Source organism: Heterodontus francisci, chromosome 26 (genome assembly GCF_036365525.1).
Source record: "Heterodontus francisci isolate sHetFra1 chromosome 26, sHetFra1.hap1, whole genome shotgun sequence".
Classification (NCBI taxonomy): domain Eukaryota; kingdom Metazoa; phylum Chordata; class Chondrichthyes; order Heterodontiformes; family Heterodontidae; genus Heterodontus; species Heterodontus francisci.
The window spans coordinates 61,063,550-61,082,828 of NC_090396.1; the positions used below are offsets into that span (position 1 = coordinate 61,063,550).

General features: G+C 46.8%; 1 protein-coding gene across 4 annotated transcripts in view; it reads right to left on the minus strand.

Annotated features, from left to right (window-relative positions):
- LOC137384386 (CDP-diacylglycerol--glycerol-3-phosphate 3-phosphatidyltransferase, mitochondrial) overlaps window positions 1–19,279 on the minus strand; it is an 87,164-nt gene that overhangs the window by 55,705 nt on the left and 12,180 nt on the right. For all 4 annotated transcript variants that reach the window (XR_010977578.1, XM_068058354.1, XM_068058356.1 and 1 more), the window contains exon 6: window positions 17,371–17,549. Coding sequence is in view for 3 of the 4 variants with exons in the window: in XM_068058354.1 (XP_067914455.1) it covers window positions 17,371–17,549 (179 nt within the window). In the remaining variant the exon portion in view is untranslated. The remainder of the gene's footprint in view (window positions 1–17,370; window positions 17,550–19,279) is intronic.

Consider the following 19,279-nt stretch of genomic DNA (forward strand, 5'->3'; position numbering starts at 1 on the left):
GTACTTTATTTCAAAAATATATTGGGACCACTACAGCTAACAATTTTACCCAAAGTGTCTAGCTTTAAATGGAGACACACACAGGCTTTTCTTTGACTAAAGTTAAAATCCCAACCTGTAGAACCATGTCCTTCCAGAATCACATACCCAATTTTGTGTCAATTTTATGCGAGGTAACTTAATTTTAAATGTGATTTTCATGTACGGTAATTTATTAGAAATGAAGATCACATGAACCTAATGCAGGAAATCACATTCATAATAGTTTGGTCTCACAGCTGAACCATTAGTGTTCATCTGCTCCTGTCAGCACAAGGCCCCTAGAACATAAATTGCAAGAATGAATGTCACAGGGTTGGCAACCACTTGCCAATTCTCAATTCCAATGAAGTCCCTATAGTCAACATTAGTAAGGATAATGTGTTCAAGCTAGTAGTCAATGGACTGCAATGAACATTCTTAACGTTCTGGCAATAGCCCTACAACTAAGACATTACGATCATTCACAAATCAATAAAAGCAAAATAGTGTGGATGCTGGAAATCTGAAATAAAAAGACAAAATGCTGGAACCACTCAGCAGGTCTGGCAGCATCTGTGGTAAGAGAAGCAGAGTTAACGTTTCGGGTCAGTGACCCTTCTTCGGACCCTTCTTCCGAGTTCCGAAGAAGGGTCACTGACCCGAAACGTTAACTCTGCTTCTCTTTCCACAGATGCTGCCAGACCTGCTGAGTGGTTCCAGCATTTCTTGTTTTAATTCACAAATCAATACTGTGCAAAATCCACTTTCCTGTATCTGACAGTTTAATTTGCTAGGCAGTTTTACTTCAGTGGAGCATCTTTTAGGGGAACAACTGCTAAAAACTATTCTTCAAACAGATCATTTACAAATCACAATTTAGTTAGTTTTGTCCGACAACCAGTTAGAAAATCACAGAGGCAACAGCTTGATCTGCTGCCACACTCCAATAAATTTTCAAAACCAAGCTTACTTTTTTGTTCATTCAAGGGATATGAGCATCGCTGGCCAGGCCAGCATTTATTGCCCATCCCTAATTGCCCTCGAGAAGGTGGTGATGAGCTGCCTTCTTGAATCGCTGCAGCCCATGGGAGGTAGGTACACTTAGAGTGCTGTTAGGGAGTTCCAGGATTTTGACCCAGTGACAGGAAAAGAATGGCGATATATTGCCAAGTCAGGATGGTGTGACTTGGAGGGGAACTTGCATGTGGTGGTGTTCCCATGCATTTGCTGCCCTTGTCATTCTAGTTGGTAACGGTCGCGGGTTTGGAAGGAGCTGTCTAAGGAGTCTTGGTGCATTGCTGCCCTGCATCTTGCAGATGGTACACACTGCTGCCACTGCGCGTCGGTGGTGGAGGGAGTAAATGTTTGTGCATGGGTGCCAATCAAGCGGGTCGCTTTGTCCTGGATGGTATCGAGCTTCTTGAGTGTTGTTGGAGCTGCACCCATCCAGGCAAATGGAGAGTATTCCATCACACTCCTGACTTGTGCCTTGTAGATGGCAGACAGGCTTTGGGGATTCAAGAGGCGAGTTACTCGCCACAGGATTCCTAGTCTCTGACCTGCTCTTATAGCCATGGTATTTATATAGCTATTCCAGTTCAGTTTCCGGTCAATGGTAGCCCCTAGGATGTTGATAGTGGGGGATTCAGCAATCGTAATGCCACTGAACATCAAGGGGAAATGGTTAGATTCTCTCTTGTTGAAGATGGTCATTGCCTGGCACTTGTGTGGTGTGAATGTTACTTGCCACTTATCAGCCCAAGCCTGGATATTGTTCAGATCTTGCTGCATTTCTACACAGACTGCTTCAGAATCTGAGGAGTCGCGAATGGTGCTGAACATTGTGCAATCAGCAGCGAACATCCCCACTTCTGACCTTATGACTGAAGGAAGGTCATTGATGAAGCAGCTGAAGATGGTTGGGCCTAGGACACTACCCTGAGGAACTCCTGCAGTGATGTCCTGGAGCTCAGATGATTGACCTCCAAAAACCACAACCATCTTCCTTTGCGGAGTTTTCCCCCCGATTTCCATTGACTTCAGTTTTGCTAGGGCTCCTTGATGCCATACTCGGTCAAATGCTGCCTTGATGTCAAGGGCAGTCACTCTCACCTCACCTCTTCAGTTCAGCTCTTTTGTCCATGTTTGAACCAAGGTTGTAATGAGGTAAGGAGCTGAGTGGCCCTGGCGGAACCCAAACTGAGCGTCACTGAGCAGGTTATTGCTAAGCAAGTGCTGCTTGATGGCACTGTTGATGACACCTTCCATCACTTTAGGTTGATGGGGCGGTAATTGGTCGGGTTGGACTTTTCCTGCTTTTTGTGTACAGGACATACCTGGACAATTCTCCACATTGAAGGGTAGATGTCAGTGTTGTAGCTGTACTGGAACAGCTTGGCTAGGGGCGCGGCAAGTTCTGGAGCACAGGTCTTCAGTATTATTGCCAGGGCCCATTGCCTTTTCAGCACCCGGTGTCTTCAGTCGTTTCTTGATATCACGCGGAGTGAATCAAATTGGCTGAAGTCTGGCATCTGTGATGCTGGGGACTTCAGGAGGGGACTGAGATGGATCATCAACTTGGCACTTCTGGCTGAAGATTGTTGCAAATGCTTCAGCCTTATCTTTCGCACTGATGTGCTGGGCTCCCCCATCATTGAGGATGGGGATATTTGTGGAGCCACCTCCTCCAGTCAGTTAGTTGTTTAATTGTCCACCACCGATCACGGCTGGATGTGGCAGGACTGCAGAGTTTACACCTGATCCGTTGATTATGGGATCACTTAGCTCTGTCTTATGCAGTTTGGCACGCAGGTAGTCCTGTGTTGTAGCTTCACCAGGTTGACACCTCATTTGAGGTATGCCTGGTGCTGCTCCGGGTATGCCCTCCTGCACTCGTCATTGAGCCAGGGTTGGTCTCCTGGTTTGATGGTAATGGTAGAGTGGGGGATATGCCAGGCCATGAGGTTACAGATTGTGGTTGAGTACAATTCTGCTGTTGCTGATGGCCCACAGCGCCTCATAGATGCCCAGTTTTGCATTGCTAGATCTGTTCGAAATCTATCCCATTTAGCACGGTGGTAGTGCCAAGCTTTCAAGATGGCTCCTGGGCTGGAAGCTCCCTAGGAAGCTCCCTTGCTGTTCAACTCTATCCATGGCCATCTGCTCCCATCCCTAACGTTTTCTCCCCCAATCTGCCCTCTTAAACTGTTTAAATTCCCCTGGCTCTTTAAATCAGTTCATTTTAGCCCTATCTAAAAGTTAACAGTTAGTTTAGTGTATGTTACCTGGGCCCACTGCCCTCCCCCAGCCACACCTGCTCTTTGTTTTCTCAATGAAATTGATCCGGATGAAACTGACGAGAACAGCTGCCGATACTTTAATCTCCGATCCTGCTGTCTTCACAGTCCAGAGTGTCTGCAGCCACGGCATGCGGTAAGTCCATTGAGGTGAAGAAGGAACTGCGGGACCCGAGAGAAGTCCTGGGAAAAGGTGCCCCGAACACCCAAAACATCCACGAACGGCCCCCCCGGCCGCAACTTCAAAGCGCCCGCGGGAGATGGCTCGGAGAGCATCTGCAGCGCACTGTCGGCAATGCTGCATGCCTTTATTTAAACCACTGCAAAAAAAAAACCCTTAGCAAATGTAATCACCTCTAAGTCTGCCAAATGATGCTTCACCTCCCGAAGGACGTGGATGAGCTTTCCGGACGTCGATGGTGGGCACTGAGGAAATGGCTTATTACCTGCACCAGATTCCACCCCCCCCCTCCCCCCCCCCCTTTACCCCCCTTCCACCCCCCCCCCCCACCCCCGTCCCCTTCCCTGCTCCACCCTCTCAGCTCACCCCCTCACAACCCCGTCCCAGCCCGCCCCCCCTCGCACCATCTTCACCCCGCACCCCCTTCCCCTGCACCCCCCCCCCACCCCCTCCCTCTACCCCTCCCCCTTGCATCCCCTCCTCCCACCGGCACCATCCTACACCTGTGTAGGGGCCCCAACAACCCCACTGCCTTGTGGGCGTCTCGGGAGAGACCAAGGCTAAGGGAGTAAACCCTAACAGAAAATCCGGAGCGGAACCCCGTAGGCGGTCATGTGTCACCTTTGGCATGTTTCCGGCAGTTCCTGCAGCCATACTGGTGCCAAACGTCGTGTCCTGCACTCCTTTGGACCCCACCAGAAAGGCCGAGAGGGGGGTTTTGACGACTGGGCAACTCTCAACCTCCATAAATTTGCCCAGGCATGCGCCATGGAGAGGTCACTCCATAGTTGCCTCACAGCGACTGAAACAACACGGAAGGCAGCAGTTACGGGTTATAAGTCCAGATAAATTGGCGTAGAAACTGGGCGCCACGGGTTGCCTTTGTCGGTGGGAGAGGTCATTGCACCTCACTGGACAGCTACCGCCCGCCTCAAACCGGGCAGCCCCCGGTCAATAAGGTTCTGTCCCGCCACAGTCTGCCTGCTTCAATGGGTGCTTGGAGCTCAGGGTCATTGCCCGAAAGGTGGACTGATACACCGCACCAAACAACATGAAAAAAGGAAAGAAGGTACCAGCCCTTCGCTTTGCAAGCTGGAACGTCAGAACTATGTGTCCTGGCCTGTCGGAAGACCTTACACAAATCAACGATTCTCGGAAGACCGCCATCATTAACAACGAGCTCAGTAGACTCAATGTGGACATTGCAGCACTTCAGGAGACTCGCCTCCCCGCGAGTGGCTCTCTAGCAGAGCAAGACTACACCTTCTTCTGGCAGGGCAGGGATCCTGAAGAACCAAGACAGCATGGAGTGGGCTTCGCCATCAGAAACTCCTTGCTCAGCATGATAGAGCCTCCCTCAAATGGCTCGGAACGCATACTGTCCATCCGACTGCTCACCACCTCTGGTCCAGTACACCTACTCAGCATCTATGCTCCAACACTCTGTTCCACACCTGAAGCTAAAGACCAGTTCTATGAACAACTCCATAACATCATTAGCAGCATCCCCAACACCGAACACCTATTCCTGCTGGGGGACTTTAATGCCAGGGTTGGGGCCGACCATGACTCATGGCCCTCCTGCCTTGGGCGCTATGGCGTTGGAAGGATGAATGAGAACGGGCAGAGACTGCTTGAGTTGTGTACCTATCATAACCTCTGCATCACCAACTCGTTCTTTCACACTAAACCCTGTCACCAGGTTTCATGGAGGCACCCAAGATCACGTCGTTGGCACCAGCTAGACCTCATTGTCACAAGGCGAGCCGCCTTAAACAGTGTTCAAATCACACGCAGCTTCCACAGTGCGGACTGCGACACCGACCACTCCCTGGTGTGCAGCAAGGTTAGACTCAGACCAAAGAAGTTGCATCATTCCAAGCAGAAGGGCCACCCGCGCATCAACACGAGCAGAATTTCTCACCCACAGCTGTTACAAAAATTTCTAAATTCACTTGTAACAGCCCTTCAAAACACTCCCACAGGGGATGCTGAGACCAAGTGGGCCCACATCAGAGACGCCATCTATGAGTCAGCTTTGACCACCTACGGCAAAAGTGCGAAGAGAAATGCAGACTGGTTTCAATCTCATAATGAAGAGCTGGAACCTGTCATAGCCGCTAAGCGCATTGCACTTTTGAACTACAAGAAAGCCCCCAGCGATTTAACATCCGCAGCACTTAAAGCAGCCAGAAGTACTGCACAAAGAACAGCTAGGCGTTGCGCAAACGACTACTGGCAACACCTATGCAGTCATATTCAGCTGGCCTCAGACACCGGAAACATCAGAGGAATGTATGATGGCATGAAGAGAGCTCTTGGGCCAACCATCAAGAAGATCACCCCCCTCAAATCTAAATCGGGGGACATAATCACTGACCAACGCAAACAGATGGACCGCTGGGTTGAGCACTACCTAGAACTGTACTCCAGGGAGAATGCTGTCACTGAGACTGCCCTCAATGCAGCCCAGCCTCTACCAGTCATGGATGAGCTGGACATACAGCCAACCAAATCGGAACTCAGTGATGCCATTGATTCCCTAGCCAGCGGAAAAGCCCCTGGGAAGGACAGCATTACCCCTGAAATAATCAAGAGTGCCAAGCCTGCTATACTCTCAGCACTACATGAACTGCTATGCCTGTGCTGGGACGAGGGAGCAGTACCCCAGGACATGCGCGATGCCAACATCATCACCCTCTATAAAAACAAAGGTGACCGCGGTGACTGCAACAACTACCGTGGAATCTCCCTGCTCAGCATAGTGGGGAAAGTCTTTGCTCGAGTCGCTCTGAACAGGCTCCAGAAGCTGGCCGAGCGCGTCTACCCTGAGGCACAGTGTGGCTTTCGTGCAGAGAGATCGACTATTGACATGCTGTTCTCCCTTCGTCAGATACAGGAGAAATGCCGTGAACAACAGATGCCCCTCTACATTGCTTTCATTGATCTCACCAAAGCCTTTGACCTCGTCAGCAGACGTGGTCTCTTCAGACTACTAGAAAAGATCGGATGTCCACCAAAGCTACTAAGTATCATCACCTCATTCCATGACAATATGAAAGGCACAATTCAACATGGTGGCTCCTCATCAGAGCCCTTTCCTATCCTGAGTGGTGTGAAACAGGGCTGTGTTCTCGCACCCACACTTTTTGGGATTTTCTTCTCCCTGCTGCTTTCACATGCGTTCAAATCCTCTGAAGAAGGAATTTTCCTCCACACAAGATCAGGGGGCAGGTTGTTCAACCTTGCCCGTCTAAGAGCGAAGTCCAAAGTACGGAAAGTCCTCATCAGAGAACTCCTCTTTGCTGACGATGCTGCTTTAACATCTCACACTGAAGAATGCCTGCAGAGTCTCATTGACAGGTTTGCGTCTGCCTGCAATGAATTTGGCCTAACCATCAGCCTCAAGAAAACGAACATCATGGGGCAGGATGTCAGAAATGCTCCATCCATCAATATTGGCGACCACGCTCTGGAAGTGGTTCAAGAGTTCACCTACCTAGGCTCAACTATCACCAGTAACCTGTCTCTAGATGCAGAAATCAACAAGCGCATGGGTAAGGCTTCCACTGCTATGTTCAGACTGGCCAAGAGAGTGTGGGAAAATGGCGCACTGACACGGAACACAAAAGTCCGAGTGTATCAGGCCTGTGTCCTCAGTACCTTGCTCTACGGCAGCGAGGCCTGGACAACGTATGCCAGCCAAGAGCGACGTCTCAATTCATTCCATCTTCGCTGCCTTCGGAGAATACTTGGCATCAGGTGGCAGGACTATATCTCCAACACAGAAGTCCTTGAAGCGGCCAACATCCCCAGCTTATACACACTACTGAGTCAGCGGCGCTTGAGATGGCTTGGCCATGTGAGCCGCATGGAAGATGGCAGGATCCCCAAAGACACATTGTACAGCGAGCTCGCCACTGGTATCAGACCCACCGGCCGTCCATGTCTCCGTTATAAAGACGTCTGCAAACGCGACATGAAATCGTGTGACATTGATCACAAGTCGTGGGAGTCAGTTGCCAGCATTCGCCAGAGCTGGCGGGCAGCCATAAAGACAGGGCTAAATTGTGGCGAGTCGAAGAGACTTAGTAGTTGGCAGGAAAAAAGACAGAGGCGCAAGGGGAGAGCCAACTGTGCAACAGCCCCAACAAACAAATTTCTCTGCAGCACCTGTGGAAGAGCCTGTCACTCCAGAATTGGCCTTTATAGCCACTCCAGGCGCTGCTTCACAAACCACTGACCACCTCCAGGCGCGTATCCATTGTCTCTCGAGATAAGGAGGCCCAAAAAGAAAAGAAAAAAAAAAAAAAAGAAAAGTGCCATACAACACGATGGAGGGTATCCTCAATGTGAAGGCAGGACTTCGTCTCCACAAGAACTGTGTGGTGGTCACTCCTACCAATACTAATCCAGTACAGCCGCATCTGCGACAGGCAGATTGGTGAGGATGAGGTCAAGTATGTTTTTCCCTCTTGTTGGTTCCCTCACCATCTGCTGCATACCCAGTCTAGCAGATACGCCCTTTAGGACTTGGCCAGCTCGGTCAGTAGTGGTGCTACCGAGCCACTCGATGATGGACATTGAAGTCCCCCACCCAGAGTACATTCTGTTCCCTTGCCACCCTCACTGCTTCCTCCAAGTGGTGTTCAACATGGAGGAGTACTGACTCATCAGCTGAGGGAGGACGGTAGGTGATAATCAGCAGGTTTCCTTGTCCATGTTTGACCTGATGCCATGAGACTTCATGGGGTCCAGAGTCGAAGTTGAGGACTCCCAGGGCAACTCCCTCCCCACCGTATACCACTGTGCCGCCACCTCTGCTGGGTCTGTCCTGCCGGTGGGACAGGACATACCTGGAGATGGTGATGGCAGTGTCTGGGACATTGGGTCAGGTATGATTCCGAGTATGACTATGTCAGGCTGTTGCTTCACTAATCTGTGGAACAGCTCTCCCAACTTTGGCACAAGCCCCCAGATGTTAGTAAGGAGGACTTTGCAGGGTCGAAAGGGCTTGGTTTGCTGTTGCCGTTTTCAGTGCCCAGGTCGATGCCGGGTGGTCTGTCTGGTTTCAATCTTTTTTATTGACTTCATAGCGGTTAGATACAACTGAGTGGCTTGCTAGGCCATTTCAGAGGGCATGTAAGAGTCAACCAAATTGCTGTGGGTCTGGAGTCACATGGAGGCCAGACCAGGTAAGGACAGCATATTTCCTTCCCTAAAGGACATTAGTGAACCAGTTGCGTTTTTACAACAATCGACAATGATTTCATGGCCATCATTAGACTAGCTTTTTAATTCCAGATTTATTAATTGAATTCAAATTCCACCTTCTGCTGTGGTGGGATTTGAACCCATGTCCCCACAGCAATACCCTGGGTCTCTGGGTTACTAGTCCAGTGACAATACTACTACGCCACCACCTCCCCTGATGTAGACTACATCACCTGCTTTACCCTCATCTACACATCTTGTCACCTCCTCGAAAAATTCAATCATTGGTTAGACACGATCTCCCCCTGACAAAGCCGTGCTGACTATCCGTTTTGTTTTTAAACACACTGAGTTTTGAGCTCCCCTTTTGTGAATCCTTGTTCACAGCTTTCCAATTATAAGACAAAGAAACCAATTCACACAGGCTTTCTGAGGTTTAAAGAAGAACGATTAAATTTTATTAAAACTTAAACTCTAATACGATTCACACCTACGGATATACGATGCGCCCATGATAGCATGCACACACGATACACACATGCAAATAGGAGACAGAAAAGAGAGGAAAATATAGTAGAGACGGATTTGAGGCCATATCAGAAGAGTTTCTTGTTTACTGTGCTTCGAGCTCACTTGATTGTAGGTAGTCTGGCTGTTCGTCGGGCCCAGTGTTCTTCTTAAACCTTGTTCATGTCGGAGACTTTTCTCTCTTTGAGGTTCATGTGTTTTCACAAGATTCAATTTCGTGGGAAAGAGATAGAGACAAGGAGGACTGGAGAGGAGGTTTTGTTCCAACCGGAAGCCCACAGCTTTCTCAGTTCAAATCCCTCGTTGGAAGTTCAACTCTCAACAGCCAGTCTGACCACTTCTGTCTTTGTGGATTCTGCTTTCTTCGCGGTCAGCTGGAATGCGCGCTCCCCCCACCTTCAACGTCTGGTAATCAAAAGTCCATTGTTGGTTGAATGTGTCAGGGCATGGTCCAGTGTCCCTTGTTCCAACTCTGCTAGTTACTATGCAAATGTCTTTCCAGTCAGGGGCTTGCAATTTTAAGTTTTAATGTTCATGTGGCGAACTCATGTGTGCCTCAGTCTTGGCAGGTGGGGGGGCTTTGCCTGACATTATCCAGTACTGGATGTCAGATAGGCAGTTTGATAATTTAGCAACAGTGGAAGAGTCAAGTGATGAGGTACAGCTGGGTGGCATTAGCGTACATGAAAACTGACGTCGTGCTTTCAAATGATGTCGCCGAGGGGCAGCATGTAGATAAGAAATAGGAGGGGGCCAAGGATTAGATTCTTGGGGGACACCAGATGTAACTGTGTGGGAGCAGGGAGATAAGCCATTTCCAGTGATTCTCAGGTTACAATTAGATCGATAAGAACGGAAACAGGTGAGAGCAGTCCCACCCAGGCAACAGTGGAGAGGCATTGGAGGGGGATTGTATGGTCAACTGTGTCAAAGGCTGCAGAAAGGTCAAGAAGGATGGGGAGGGAAAGTTTACCTTTGTCACAGTCACATAGGATGTCATTTGCAACTTTGACAAGAGCTGTTTCGGTGCTGTGGCAGGGGCAGAAACCTGGTTGGAAGGATTCAAACATGGAGTTCTGGGAAAGATGGGAACGCTAAGTAAAAAAAGATAAAGAGGATGTTTTATATTTTATTTTAAATTTATTTAAACTTTTAAAATTAATATTGAAACTCTATTAATGTTACGACCTCAGTGAAATTGTGAATGTGAAAAATATGAGATCTGAACCCCCACACCAATTTAAGGAATTACACAAGATTTCTCATTTTAAGACTATTATAACCACGAAACTAAAAGAAATCTCCATTAACCAGATAGTAGATTACAAACACAGATTGCACAGAAAGGCACTTTTTCTACTTATTAAAATATTTGAAAACCTCACACACTTGTACGTTAAACAGAGCTTTTTGATGGCGAAATCCTTTGCAGTTAAAAGTCCCAAACTACTCCTAGTTGCAATGGGTTGAATCTCCCAGACCTTTTTATCAATGTCCTCTTTGCTCACTTCTTCAGAGCGCTTTCAACCTGAGCACCCATGCATAATGTGATTTCCAGTGATCCCGCTGGTCTTTCACTTCTCTGCAAATGTCAACTTTTAAAACAGGTTCAAGTCTTCACAGCCTTTCGCTGTATACCGTCAGAGAACAGGTGTCCTCTCTCTCTCGAGCTGCAACCACTGGTTGTCTTCCTTTCTGTCAGTCTGACTCAAGTTACAACTGCTGGGTTTCCTTCTTCCAACCTGCAGCCTGCCTTGAAGCTACAACCCCTGGGTTTCTTCTCTTACAGCCTGCTGAGAGGCTACAACCATTAGTTTCTTCTATTACAGCTTGTTTGCCTTCAGAAAGACTGTTAAATTTATTTGCACTCAAAATTCAACAGCTTATTGTGCTGTTTCAATATGCAAACTCCAGAAAACTAGTTTCAGCGAGCTACCTGGGCCTCCCATTGTTGCCAGGTGTTAACAGCTGCCTGGTACATTTACGAAATACTGACCGCTTGTTTTAGGACCCAGAAGTCTGGAAGGACGAAACCCAATGCTCTTCAGATGGTAGCCCTGTTTTCAAAAGAAAGTCTTTGATCTCTGTTCTCTTGGTAACCCAGTCTGCTGTCCTGTCCTTTCGTAAAGTGCAGCTGAGGTCACCTGACCTTCCGGACACCATCTTAAACTTGCAAAAATCACAATTTTTAAACATAATCATGTTACAAGGTCCAGCGTTCTTAACAGTTATCACTTTCTCATTTTCTGCTCAATGGTCACAGTGATTTCCTGCCTTCTGAACCAATAGGGGGCCTGGCTCAGATGCAGCCATCATAATCAATAACATGTTTTGCCTCCTTCTCAACTAGCTGCTCCTGTTCCGGCACTGAGCTCCTGAGTGACCAGCCGACATACATCAACCCCAGCATGCTCACAACTCTGGTATTAGGGGAGCCTGTGCCCAGAGCAGGTTTTTCATTTTTTTGTTATTGTGAAGAGGGGCTGAAGTGGACTCCTCCATCCTCCATCACCCTTTCTCCTCTCCACAAACATCCCCTCCTTCTTTCCTCTCTTCCCCCATCCTTTTACCCCTTCATCACCCAATCCTCCTTGCTCCAGTTATTATACTCCCACCTTCTTCTATGCTACAGGAGGTTTTTTTTAAATTGAGAAACCCAGGCAAGATACACGATTTTTTAAATAGAGAAATCCAAGAATCATAGTGAAAGGCATCTCCAAAGTTGACAAAAAGTCATGTTGACAAGTGATTGTGGAGTCAGAGGTGGGATGCATCCACTAGATGTCATTTTTTTATTGTGTTCTGTCCCAACAGGTGTTAAAGGAGCCACTCCAGAGATAGAACAAAGAACAAAGAACAAAGAAAATTACAGCACAGGAACAGGCCCTTCGGCCCTCCAAGCCTACGCCGATCCAGATCCTCTATCTAAACCTGTCGCCTATTTTCTAAGGGTCTGTATCTCTTTACTTCCTGCCCATTCATGTATCTGTCTAGATACATCTTAAAAGACACTATCATGCCCGCGTCTACCACCTCCGCTGGCAACGCGTTCCAGGCACCCACCACCCTCTGTGTAAAGAACTTTCCACGCATATCCCCCCTAAACTTTTCCCCTTTCACTTTGAACTCGTGTCCCCTAGTAATTGAATCCCCCACTCTGGGAAAAAGCTTCTTGCTATCCACCCTGTCTATACCTCTCATGATTTTGTACACCTCAATCAGGTCCCCCCTCAACCTCTGTCTTTCTAATGAAAAAAATCCTAATCTACTCAACCTCTCTTCATAGCTAGCTCCCTCCATACCAGGCAACATCCTGGTGAACCTCCTCTGCACCCTCTCCAAAGCATCCACATCCTTTTGGTAATGTGGCGACCAGAACTGTACGCAGTATTCCAAATGTGGCCGAACCAAAGTCCTATACAACTGTAACATGACCTGCCAACTCTTGTACTCAATACCCCGTCCGATGAAGGAAAGCATGCTGTATGCCTTCTTGACTACTCTATTGACCTGCGTTGCCACCTTCAGGGAACAATGGACCTGAACATCCAAATCTCTCTGTACATCAATTTTCCCCAGGACTTTTCCATTTACTGTATAGTTCACTCTTGAATTGGATCTTCCAAAATGCATCACCTCGCATTTGCCCTGATTGAACTCCATCTGCCATTTCTCTGACCAACTCTCCAATCTATATTCTGTTGTATTCTCTGACAGTCCCCTTCACTATCTGCTACTCCACCAATCTTAGTGTCGTCTGCAAACTTGCTAATCAGACCACCTATACTTTCCTCCAAATCATTTATGTCTATCACAAACAACAGATGGGAAGAGTATGAAACTTTTGACTGATTTGAGCTTATGGAAAAGAAGAAAAATTGCTGAGGAGGAAAGAAGTAAGGAAACTATGATTCTTGCAATGTAGGGGATGTGGGAATTCCATCTGAAAAGTTAGAAGATAGCAAGGTTGAGAATTTAAAAAGATGGAAAAGAAAAATTGGAACCACCAAAGGTGGCTAGCTAGATTTGTGGGAATTTGAGCTCAGAAGAGATAGTGAAGACAAAAATATCGATAGATAAAGGAGAATCAAGTTTGGCACCATCAAGAGGAGGTAGCTAATCGGAATGAGGACATGGAGAAACTGGATTGAAAGGAGAAAAGGACTGAAAGATTGTAAATTTTCAATGTCTCAAAGGACTTCAAGGAAGTGAGAAGGCAGTGACTCATCCACTGCACTAAGGGGGAATGAAGACTACGCACTGAGAGAATGTAATCTTAAGAAATTTAACGGTAAACTGGAATCATCAGCAAAAGAGTATAATGATTAGACAATGGGTGGAAGAGAAATAGAAAATCTGAATCCTTTTAAAAGATCACACAGGTCACACTAAATAGGTTTACTAATTTCACATCAATTTCAAACTAAAAAGTGTTGAATACAATCAGAATTTTGGGTGGATGAGATTTAACTGTGGCAAAATATCTGTAGTGAAAATATTGGGCTGAATTTTACCAGCCCCTCAACGCCGTGGGTCGTGGCGGGGAGGCCAATAAAATTTTGCGGCTGGAGGCCCTCCTCGACCTCCGACGTCAAGAGCCCGTCACATATTACCAGCGGCGGGGAGACCTCAGTGCAGGGCCCCCGCTGCCAACATCTAAATATTTAAATTAACAAAAATTAGATGTACCTGCTGGCGGCGGCCATCCCACGCCGATTTTACAGCCACCGATTACACCTCGCGCTCCTTCGGAACTCCATATGGAGTTCCGGGGCGAGAACCTGATGGGGAGGAGGGAGCAATAACATTTTCAGGGTGGGAGGGGAAGCAGCGAAATCAATTTTTATTGGCTGTGGGAATGGATGGAAGGGGATGAGAGTCAAAGGGAACAAATTTCGGGGGGAGGGGAGGGAAGATCAGGATATCAATAAAAGTTTATTATGGGGGGGGGGGAAAAAAGAGAGGAAGAGGGCAATTTATATATAAATTACCCATTGGGGGGGTGGGAGACAGGATTTGGAGTTGAAATAAAATTTGATTTTTATTTCCCAGAGACCTGGACCTTTAGATATTAAAATGTTGCTTGAAGCCCTTTAAAAATTGTGCCAGCGCCTGCACGGTGGCAGTGGGCACCGTTGCCGGGGACGCGGCGCCGCTCTGCGCCCTCTATTCAAATGAGCTCCCACACGTAATATCGCGGGGGCTCAGCGGAGGCACTTCTGTATCAGAAGGCCACTGAGTTCAAAGCACTGAGCACTAGGGAAATTTAGCCCATTAAATCTGACAGCCATTATATCTCTCAGAGTAGCCAAGTTTCACTCAGTTACTCAGAAATGATTCTTGTACTGTATATAAGCAAAGATTCTTTCACTAAATTAGTGCTGCTATTTTATGAACCCATGGAAGGAATCTGGGCAACTTCAGCCAGCAGGACTGCTTCCAGTAGCTCAGTGTTGTGGAGAGTGACAAGATGATCTTGGATAAAAGCAAAATACTGCGGATGCTGGAAATCTGAAACAAAAACAAGAAATGCTGGAATCACTCAGCAGGTCTGGCAGCATCTGTGGAAAGAGAAGCAGAGTTAACGTTTCGGGGCACTGACAAATATTAGAAAAGTCACAGATTATAAGCAAGTGAGGTGGGGGTGGGGCAAGAGATAACAAAGGAGAAGGTGCAGATTGGACCAGGCCACATAGCTGACCAAAAGGTCACGGAGCAAAGGCAAACAATATGTTAATGGTATGTTGAAAGACAAAGCATTAGTCCAGATTAGGTGTGAATACACTGAATATTGAACAGCAGCAAGTGCAAACCTGAAGAAAAACAACCTGAAAAAAACAGTGGGTAAGCAAACTGAACAAACTAAGATGAAATGAAATAAATGCAAAAAAAGATTGTAAAAAATGTAAAAAGGAATGTAAAAAAAAGGAAGAAAAAATAACTAAAAATGAAAGTAAAATGGGGGGCTGTCATGCTCTGAAATTATTGAACTCAATGTTCAGTCCGGCAGGCTGTAGTGTGCTTAATCGGTAGATGAGATGCTGTTCCTCGAGCTTGCGTTGATGTTCACTGGAACACTGCAGCAATCCCAGGACAGAGATGTAAGCATGAGAGCAGGGGGGAGTGTTGAAATGGCAAGCAACCAGAAGCTCAGGGTCCTGCTTGCGGACTGAGCGGAGATGTTCCGCAAAGCGGTCACCCAGTCTGCGCTTGGTCTCCCAATGTAGAGGAGACCACACTGTGAGCAGCGAATACAGTATACTACATTGAACGAAGTACAAGCAAATCGCTGCTTCACCTGAAAGGAGTGTTTGGGGCCTGGGATAGTGAGGAGAGAGGAGGTAAATGGGCAGGTATTACACCTCCTGCGATTGCAGAGGAAGGTGCCATGGGACGGGGACGAGGTGGGGGGGGGTAATGGAGGAGTGGACCAGGGTGTCGCGGAGGGAACAATCCCTTCGGAATGCTGACAGGGGAAGGGAGGGGAAGATGCGACTGGTAGTGGCATCACGCTGGAGGTGGCGAAAATGGCGGAGGATGATCCTTTGGATATGGAGGCTGGTGGGATGAAAAGTGAGGACAAGGGAAACCCTGTCACGGTTCTGGGAGGGAGGGGAAGGGGTGAGGGTGGAGGTGCGGGGAATGGGTTAGACACGGTTGAGGGCCCTGTCAACCACAGTGGGGGGAAATCCTCGGTTGAGGAAAAAGGAGGTCATATCAGAAGCACCGTCATGGAAGGTAGAATCATCAGAGCAGATGCGTCGGAGACGGAGAAACTGGGAGAATGGAATGGAGTCCTTACAGGAGGTAGGGTATGAAGAAGTGTAGTCGAGGTAGCTGTGGGAGTCGGTGGGCTTATAATGGATATTGGTAGACAACCTATCCCCAGAGATGGAGACAGAGAAGTCGAGGAAGGGAAGGGAAGTGTCAGAGATGGACCATGTAAAGGTGAGAGAAGGGTGGAAATTGGAAGCAAAGTTGATAAAAGTTTTCTAGTTCGGGGCGGGAGCAGGAAACGGCACCGATACAGTCATCAATGTACCGGAAAAAGAGTTGGGGGAGGGGGCCTGAGTAGGACTGGAACAAAGAATGCTCGACATATCCCACAAAAAGACAGGCATAACTAGGACCCATGCGGGTACCCATAGCGACACCTTTTACTTGAAGGAAGTGCGTGGAGTTGAAGGAGAAGTTGTTCAATGTGAGAACAAGTTCAGCCAGGCGGAGGAGGGTGGTGGTGGATGGGGACTGGTTGGGCCTCTGTTCCAGGAAGAAGCGGAGAGCCCTCAAACCATCCTGGTGGGGGATGGAGGTGTAGAGCGATTGGACGTCCATAGTGAAGAGGAGGCGGTTGGGACCAGGAAACTGGAAATTGTAAATTCCTGGGATTGCTGCAGTGTTCCAGTGAACATCAACGCAAGCTCGAGGAACAGCATCTCATCTACCGATTAGGCACACTACAGCCTGCCGGACTGAACATTGAGTTCAATAATTTCAGAGCATGACAGCCCCCCATTTTACTTTCATTTTTAGTTATTTTTTCTTCCTTTTTTTTTTACATTCTTTTTTACATTTTTTTACAATTTTTTTTGCATTTATTTCATTTCATCTTAGTTTGTTCAGTTTGCTTACCCACTGTTTTTTTCAGGTTGTATTTCTTCAGGTTTGCACTTGCTGCTGTTCAATATTCAATGTATTCACACCTAATCTGTACTAATGCTTTGTCTTTCAACACACCATTAACATATTGTTTGCCTTTGCTCCGTGACCTTTTGGTCAGCTATGTGGCCTGGTCCAATCTGCACCTTCTCCTTTGTTATCTCTTGCCCCACCCCCACCTCACTTGCTTATAATCTGTGACTTTTCTAATATTTGTCAGTTCCGAAGAAAGGTCACTGACCCGAAACGTTAACTCTGCTTCTCTTTCCACAGATGCTGCCAGACCTGCTGAGTGATTCCAAGATGATCTTGGACTTTTCTTACACACACCCTCTGATATTTTTTGGTGTTATCCAGCTTCAAAAACATATGTTTCTTCATATGCTTGTTGCAAAACATGCCAAAAAATTCAGAGTACAGGCTCCAAGACAGGTTGAGTCTATTTTTGGAAAAATCACTGATTTACCCTACCTGTGAATGGGTGGACCATTCCTGGTTTCACATCAGCAGTATTATTGTGACGTAACTGAAGTGAGATGTCGCTGACTGCGTTAACCAGTTCATCAAAGAAATCTGCTATCTCATGGCAGTCATGGAGTAAAACATAACGATCCTGTCGATTTGTAAAGTAGGAATCACTCAGATTTGCTCTGGAAAGTTTAAAAAAGTCAATTTTATTATTTGAATTAAGGCCTGAAGATTGCAACACTATTTCAGCTCCCCAAATGTCAGCATCTTCAGGATACCATAACTAGCATAACTGCACAGAACATACCACATATCACACAAACTCTGCCCTTCCCAGCATACCTTTTTGTCATTTCCCACAGTGGTTCAAGATGCCATTGAATCACTGGGCAGGCCTTGCGATTGAAATAACGTTAAGGCCACCAGTGCTCATCGTTAAGTGTAAATTGGACAGCAATTTCCAGCACCTGCACATGTGCAGTTAAACCCACAAATCAGGAAATTGCTGTCCGAAATGCCCTGCTCTTCCAAAAGCTTTGCTGTAAAATCATCACGCTGAGAAACTCACCATTCAAATACTTGCAACAGCATGAAGTTGGGGTACGTGATAGATACCAACTAAACACACCAGAAAAAGTTAGGGCTTGCCCATTCAAGTGTAAGTGAAATTTTAAGTGTGATAAGTCTCAATTACTGCCAAACAATCTCTCTGGCACTGAAAATTAATGTGGAGTCTCATTCCTTCAGATTTTAATTATGGGAGAGTTATTTTTTTTAAATTCTGTCTTTTATCTCTTTGAATCACATCTTTCTTTCCCTCTCTAACTTGCATTGAATTAAACATTCTACCTTGGACTTCCTAGTTTAGACTCTGCGCGGCTCAGTAAGGGTTCTTCAATCTGATTAGTAAAGGAAATACACAGTTGTGTGCCCTGTTCAGACAGATCCTAGATCCCGTGAAGGGCACTGCATTGTTTTTGATTTCTAATAACCGAAGGCTCCAGTGCAAAGCCCACAGAAAGTCTGTGGGCAAGTATAAGTGTAATGAAAAGCTATCGCCGTTCATTTGCTGCTGACCACAAAATACGGGCCAATAAGTGGTCTCATTACACTTGATCCAATCAAGAATGCCTCCACACACCTGCAGTTTGCAGACTGGCAAAATTCTCAATGCTAACATTGAAAAAACAGCACCAAGTCCTGCTCAGCCATCAGCACTGTGCTCAATGCCTTACATTGGCTCCTGATCCACCAACACTAAATTTTTTAAATAGTCATTTAGTAGTACAGAACTTGAGTATTGCTGAAAATGGAGACATGTTGTCGAAGCTTTTTGTCTTGAACTCATCAGGACAATCACAAGAATAACCAATGTAAAGAAAAACAACAACTTATACTGCATTAGAAAAGAGCGCTGATTGGTTGGCAAGTGAACTCTGATTGGTAGAGGCGCTGCCATGGTGAATGCACCAGTTTATGGTGATTGACTCTCAACTGCCAAGCTTTTAAATTTAAACCAGGCAGCTTGACTCTGAATGGTCAAGGCATTGCCCTGAGGAACGAACTAGCAAATGGCTGTCACTTATTTTGCTCAGCTGAAACAGGCACAATATTTGTACATATTCTGCCTGCCTGAAAAGTGCCCAGTCTACCTCAAATCACCCTGGAAGGGTAATGTATCCCAAAAAAGTTGAGCAACAGGTAATACTAGCTGTTTCACTCTGCTACTATGCAGTAGCAACACGTGTGGTGTTCGCCATTAACAGGATGCTGCCATCAAGCCAAAAAAGACGTCCTGCCTATCACACAAATCAGTAACATGATATATGAATTTCAATGCCAGTGTGATGCTAGGTATATAGACAATACATCTGAAAGACTGGCGGATCGTATCAAATAACATGTCCCTTCT